The sequence below is a fragment of the Condylura cristata genome, unplaced genomic scaffold (genome assembly GCF_000260355.1).
Source record: "Condylura cristata isolate star-nosed mole 26May11 unplaced genomic scaffold, ConCri1.0 scaffold00008, whole genome shotgun sequence".
NCBI lineage: Eukaryota > Metazoa > Chordata > Mammalia > Eulipotyphla > Talpidae > Condylura > Condylura cristata.
The window spans coordinates 1479159-1485705 of NW_004567109.1; the positions used below are offsets into that span (position 1 = coordinate 1479159).

At 63.8% G+C, this 6547-nt stretch overlaps 1 protein-coding gene across 1 annotated transcript; it reads right to left on the reverse strand.

Annotated features, from left to right (window-relative positions):
* Window positions 1–2814: 2814 nt before the first annotated feature.
* ERRFI1 (ERBB receptor feedback inhibitor 1) lies at window positions 2815–5793 on the reverse strand. The gene is made up of 3 exons (XM_004678489.2): window positions 5615–5793; window positions 5431–5507; window positions 2815–4951 (listed from the first exon to the last, which is right to left on the reverse strand). Exons 1-3 carry the CDS (start codon window positions 5734–5736, stop codon window positions 3765–3767), a joined length of 1386 nt encoding a protein of 461 aa, XP_004678546.1. The 5' UTR covers window positions 5737–5793; the 3' UTR covers window positions 2815–3764.
* Between the last annotated feature and the right edge of the window lie 754 nt (window positions 5794–6547).

Sequence of the window (6547 nt, forward strand, 5' to 3'; positions counted from 1 at the left end):
GGGCTGCGGTGAAGAAACCGGCAGGAAGCGTGCGATTAGGACGCGCCTCGGACGCGCCTCCGAACACGTTTCTCTGCTGGGACGGCGGCAGCTCCCGGCCCATCAGGGGCAGCGTCTGGTCGGCCGACAGCCCCCGCCAGGGCTGCCCCGCCCGCCGCGTGCCCCGCCCCGCCGCCTTTCTGCCTAGTGGGAGGGCAGGGGCGGGCTTCGGGGTCGCCCAAGCTGGGGTGGCCCCTGCTCGGCTACCCGCGGCTTTCTGGAAGCCAGGGCGGGATGCCCCGGCCGGCGCCTGAGAGGGCTCCAGCGGGCAGCTGAAGGCACAGAGCCTCCTCCCCGCCTCTCCCTCCTCAGCCTCCTGCAGCCCGGTGGGGGTGGGGGGCTCCCCAGACACAGCCGGAGCGGTGCCTGCGCCTGGGTTCTGGGAAGGTAACATGAAAGCGAGGGGAGCTTGTTTAAACACGCTCTGGAACAGCCTCAGCGGCTGAGCAGAAGCATCTGGAAGTTCCATACATTCAAGTGACAAGAAAGCACGAAAATTCACACCCACACACGATCGGGTGGCACGGGGCTGCCCGCGTCCTGTCATTTCACTTCGCCGCGGGTTCCGGGCCAGGCAGCCAAGTCCTCACGGCTGAATTTTCCTCCTTCTCCGGCCCTTTTTCTCATTCCCCCAATAAAGCCCCAAAGCTTCGCTTAAAAGTTGCATGATTTGCAGGCGGGGAGAAGAGTCAGGGCTGTGTTAAGTCTCTGCGAAGGAAACGCACCCGCGTGCATTCTCCCATGAGCCGAAATTACTCTTCAGGACTTGGAGTCCCTCCGCTGGTGCGCGTGGGGTGGGCGCCCCGGCTAGCGGGGGCCTCCAGGCGGGGTCACAGCTTGCGGGACACCGGGCCAGCAAAGGGAGCAGGTGTCTGTTTCATCGCTGCCGCTGCCTTTCCCATGAGTGTTCACGTGGCGACATTTTAAAAACTTGACTAGCTTTTCACAGGAGGCGCAACTGAAAGTCGACATTTTGACAGTCACAATTTCTAAGTAAAACACTATCTGAGCGCTGTGATGTCAATTTCCTGGCCTTGCTAATAGACTGTAATTACCCAAGAGGCTATCAGGGGTGGAATCTGGGTAATGGATACAGGAGCTGCTCTGCACTATTTCTGAAACTTCTAGGGAGCCTATAATTATTTTGGAATAAAAGTGAAAAAAAAAATGACGCGTGAAATGCTAGGAGCTCAAGGAAGAAGCTCCCCGAAACTACAAACCATGTGATGAGATGGAGGACGAAAGCAGACGGTAGCTTCATCTGCACCGACTCCCTCCACTCCAGGAAAATTCACTTTTCACCACTCTGCTTTTATGAAAGGCCAACATTAATACCCGTTTTTGCTAAAAGAAATCCAGAGGATTTTGCTTTCACAAGAGGTGAAACACGGAAATCGTATTCAGACCTTGTTTTGCATGCGTGGGCCTTCGCGAGGCAGGGGCGCCCCAAGCCCAAGCCTGGCCCCACAACCTTCTTGCCAGCAGAGTAAGAACCTGGCAAGGCTGTGTATCCCCCACACTGTTCTCGCTTTTACGACAGGTGTTATTCCAGGTGATGTGCGGTTTTGCATGACTTAGTAGGTTATTTTGGAGTCTGGGAATGCTTGAAACATTCAGTATAAATGAATGGTCATTGCTTCTTCGGTTCACACCATGTTCACAGAAAGGTGTTACAGGAACCGTCCTCTCGATAGCCGGAGAAACCCGCAGTTTTCTTTTTGAGCCGGCAGACACGCAGGTGTGGTTCTCTCGGTCAGCTATGGATTGCGTCGAAGCCAGCAGGGCGCTCGGCCGCGCGCACGCCCCCTCTCACAGGGCGCTCGGCCGCCCTGAGCCCAGGGAGAAGCCGCGGCCCACGAACAGGCCAGGTTCCCGTCGTGCGTGCGGTTAGTGGGCTCGGCGGACGTTCTCCGGGAGGCCTCGCATTTCCCGAGCCGCACGTTTTGAGTGGCGTCCACGCGAGCCCTGTGACCAGCGTCTGCTTTCTGCCGAGACAGTCCCGAGGAAGCTTCGGTTTGAGCTGGTCTCAGTGGACGGCGCCGGGAAGCGAGGGGCTTCCTAGTAGCCTGTGGAGGGTGACGCTGGCCGCGGTGTCGCCACGGCTGACCCTGCTTGACAAGGCCCAAAGCGGCTGCTGTTCCCCATCTGCCCTGGTCTCGGCAGCAGCCGGGGCGCCAGCCTGGGCCTGACCCTGCCTGACCACGGGAACGCTGGACTGGGGCTGGCTTCATGGGGGGAGAGCAATGAGCTGGCGGTGGCACCTCAGGCCAGTGTTCCGGCACGGGGTTTCTGCACAGGGCAGGCACGTTGGCTGGTCAGGGAAAAACATCCTGTGTGTTGGGGGGGCAGGGGCCAGGCTGGTTTCAGGCTCCCGAGTTCCAGTGATGATGTCCCCGTCCCTGGCCAACTGGAGGCGCCAAGAGTGCGCTGGCTTTGGCTACGGTGGGGGCTGAGGAGGGACAGGACCCCGCCCTCAGGATCACCCGACTCGGCACGCCCGCCCTCGCCCGGCCGCAGAGCGCTGGCTTCCCGGGGCGGGGGGCGGCAGAGAAGAGCTCCAGTGACATCACGCTCCCGTCACGCCCTGCTTTCACTGTCTCGGTAACACTCACAGCAGCTGCTGCAAGTTTGTCACCCCGGGCGGCCCGGGCATCGGCATCACCTGGCTGCAGCCGTCTCCCCTGGCGCGGTGGCGACGCTCTGCAAGCAGTCGAGAGTGACCTCGAGCTCAGGCAAGACGGTGTCGACGGTGTCATAAATAAGTACTGTAACTTTATTAAAATGAAAAGACAATATTCAAACGCAACAAAAATGAACAAAACCCTTTGTCCGACAATGTACACACGACGCAGAATCAGTGCATTGTTCTAAAGCGTGTTTTAACCTTCATGTAGTTCCTACTAACGTACAAGCTTTAAATAGCTCAAATAAGATCAACAGTTTGAGCTGTGAGCAGCCCGTGCGCAGAGGCCGCGCTTGACAGGCCAAACCTGCCGCCGGCCCTCTTGCCGCTAAGACACTGCGCTCTTGGTCAGAAGTGTTTTACTTACAAAGCAAACATTCCCAGGGAATACTGAAGGGGAACCGGCAACACAAGGCCAGCTTGTGTCGTACCTGTTGATTAACAGCCTTAAAAACCCACAAACACCCCACGGCGGCCTCCGCCACAGGGCTGCAAGCTGGCTCCGGCCGGGCCCGCGCCGCGCCCCAGCCCGCGGGGTCAGCGGGGTGCCGGGAGGGCCCGCTGATCCTAGCAGATCTTCTCAACTGGCGGGGAGAGAAGTACAGGTGAACCCGGGTTGCCAGACATGGCCCCCCCATGGCCGAGGTGGGGCGCCGGCCGGTGGTAGGGCCTAGCCCAGAGGGGAACGGCCGCGCACGCCAGACACAACAGCCCGGCCTCGGCCGGCCTCCGCCACTGCGCCCCGCACAGATCTCTTTTCAACTCTGATCTAAACCACTTTCCCTCCGCCTGCTCGCCTGCCAGTCTGTCGCGAGTCTCCCTGCGGCCCGCGACCCGGATCCGGAAGTGGCTCCACGGACCGAGGCGGCCCTGCGCCCCCCGCCTGTGCCGAGGGCCCAGGGACCCGCCCCCAACACCCCGACCTTTCTCTTTAAGCCAGAGTTCGGCTCCTCTCCTCCGCAGCCCGGCACGTCCTGTGAACCTCAGTCAAGCCGAAGAGCGGCTCGAGCCCCGCGGCGCCTACAGCCCCGTGCGGCCCGGCCTAGGGCGAGACCACGTAGGACGAGTGCTTGCGCTTGGCGTGGCCGCCCGGGGCCGCCCGCGGCTTGGACTCGAGCTTCTCGGTGGCTGAAAGGACCCCGCAGACAGCAGGTAATGGCGGGATCGGGGTACCAGGATGTGTTTCTTCTATTCTCTGAAAAAATTGTTCGAATTTGTCCAGGTAGGCGGGCCGCTCGGGCAGCAGGTAGTAATGCGTGGAGCTGACTTTCTTCCCGTCCTCGATGATGGGCAGGATGCAGGGGGGCCGGCTGGCCGCCCCCTCGCTGTTCTGTCTCTGCAGAGCTTTGCTGCTGACGTACTTGGGGTCGGGGGCGAAGCTCTGTGTCGGGGGCATGACCCCGTTGAGGTAAGATGGAAGGCTTTTGGGACTTGGGGTGCGGGAGTTGCCCCGAGACAAGGGTTCTCTTGGGGGCACCTTGGGGGGCCTGTCCTCATCGCTGTAGGTGCTGGTGGCGACTTCGGCCGACCACCTTCGATAATCCGGCTTCACTGGCCTGGGGGGTATGGGGACCCTGGGGGGCACCTCGGGCTTGTCTCTGTCGGAGCTGGGAGAGGTCCGGTGCGCACAGCTGGACACCCTGATGGCCGGCTTGCTGAAGGAGCCGGCGGGCCCCGAGTGCGACCGCCTCAGTTTCCGGTGGGCTTGAGCCGGGCTCGGGGCTGGGCTCGGGGCCCCTCCGTCCCGGTCGGGCTCCTGGCTGAGGTCGGCTGCGGAGGCCACGGGCGTGTCGAAATAGGCGTAGTTGATCTGGCCACAGCCACGGAAGCTCCGCCGGCCCGGGCCGTCCGACCTGAAGTCTGACAGCGCGCAGCTCCCGAGGAGCAGCTCTGTGTCGGAGCTCGTCAGGAACTCCACCTCACAGTCCGTCTCGTCCAGAGAGGGGGCCTCGGAGACGGGCAGCGGCGGCAGGGGCCGGGCGCCCCGCTCGCTCGTGGGGGGGCCAGAGCAGGGGCCCAGGCCGAGCGGGCTCCTGACGGGCGTCAGCGGGGGGGTGGGCGCGCAGGCCCCGGTCACGGAGAGCCTCTGAAAGCCACTGGCGCAGGCGTCCTCTTCGTACTGGCCCCGGCCCGCACACGGGGGGAGGGTCAGCGGGGGCAAGCTGGGCTTCTGAGGGCCGTTTTCTGCAAAGCGGCTGCCGCTGGCCCGTGCAGACTTGGGGGCGTGCCCTGGAGAGAGAGAGGAGTAAGCGAGACTGGCCCCGCCACCGGCCGCCTGGGCCCGGCTTCCTCCGAGCCGGAGCATGACGGAGGGCCCGTGAGGGCGGCGACCATCCCCGCGCCCGAGCGCCGGGGGTCCACGCTGCGGGCAGAGTCCGGGCACCCACAGGAACAGCGGCCCTGCCTCGCCCGAGCTGCGCTACCCCGGGGCAGGCCGGGAGAAGGGGCCTCGGGGCCAGGGCCACACTTGGCTCCCGCCAGCCCGGTTGGCTGCCGGCGCTTCCCAGCCTGCGCACAAAGCGCAGACCGCGTAAGGCCGCGGCTGTGAGGCTCCGGCGGGGGAACGGAGGCCCCGCAGTCCGTGGGCGGGGTCCTCGGCTGCCACCAGGGCTCCGCTGCGGCGGGCGCCGCTTCCAGCCCCCGCGAGACCAGCTGAGACGCCCAGACGCCCTTCCCACGGTGCCGCTTCCACCCCGCGGAACACGCACCGACAGCCGCCAGACGCTCCTGGGCGCCGGGGTTCAGGCTGTAGGCCACGGCGATCGGGTCCACGTGTAGAAAGTGTCTGAAAGGGAAGGAAGGACGAGGCGGTCACGGGTGGCCAGCACGCAGTCCCGTCTCGCTGTGACAGCCCACGCCCGCGGCTCGGCTGGCATCGCGCCCCGTCCTTACTTTTCCAGCTCGCTGGGCCGGCCCCAGCAGGCCTTCACGCCCCCCAGGGTCTGGCCGTCCGGGAGGAACCCAGTCTTCAGGGGGGCGCGCAGCTCCTGAGCGGCCACTCCGGCCACTGACATCGTGCCCGGCTCTGCGGCGTCTCCAAGTGCTGAAGCCGAGGGACGTGAGCTCAGCCTGTGGCTCTCATGCCCTAGAGGGGGGCGGGGAGAGAGCGAGAGGACAGCTGAGAGGGGGTGGCCCAGGTGGCCGGTGGCAGAGACGCGGCAGAAGCTGAGCGGCAGAGTGGAGTCCGCGGCCCCTCCTGACGCCGAGCCCATTCTCGCACCTCCTGAAGGTGCTGCAGCCCCGAGGTTCGGGATGTTTCCGCAAAATGAGGGCTAACCTGCGTCCAGCAAGAGGCCTCCCTCCCGCGGAGCCTCACGGCACGGCAGGTCACTCACTTGCCAGGACACGACACGCCCCTCTCCACCCACCACACTGGCCCGCACCGGGGTCGCGCAGACCATGAAGCTGCTCTTCCCCAAGCTCAAAAATTCAGAAATGACTGTATTTGGTGTCGAAATGCCTCAGGCCCAAAGGTGTCAGCAAACGCGAGGTGAACGGCCCCCGCTCGGCCCACAGCCGCACGTGCCCGGCCCCTCTCTGGCCTGGCCTTCGGTAGACACAGCTGCAGTCACTACCCGATCACATAAAGCATGGAAAGCCACACTTACATGTGAAGACACCAGTCGCAACACCCTATAAAAATCAAGTTCTGCAAGATCGCTGGCTTCAGCCTGAGACCTAGGCCAGCTTCCCCTCCCCTCACAGACAAACTCCAGGTACATTCCCCACATTCTCCTCGCCAGTGTCCAGCAATGCAGGCCCCGCCTGGCTGCCAGGCACAGGCCACAGAGACGGGGAGTCCGTGACCGCCGGCGGATCTTCAGC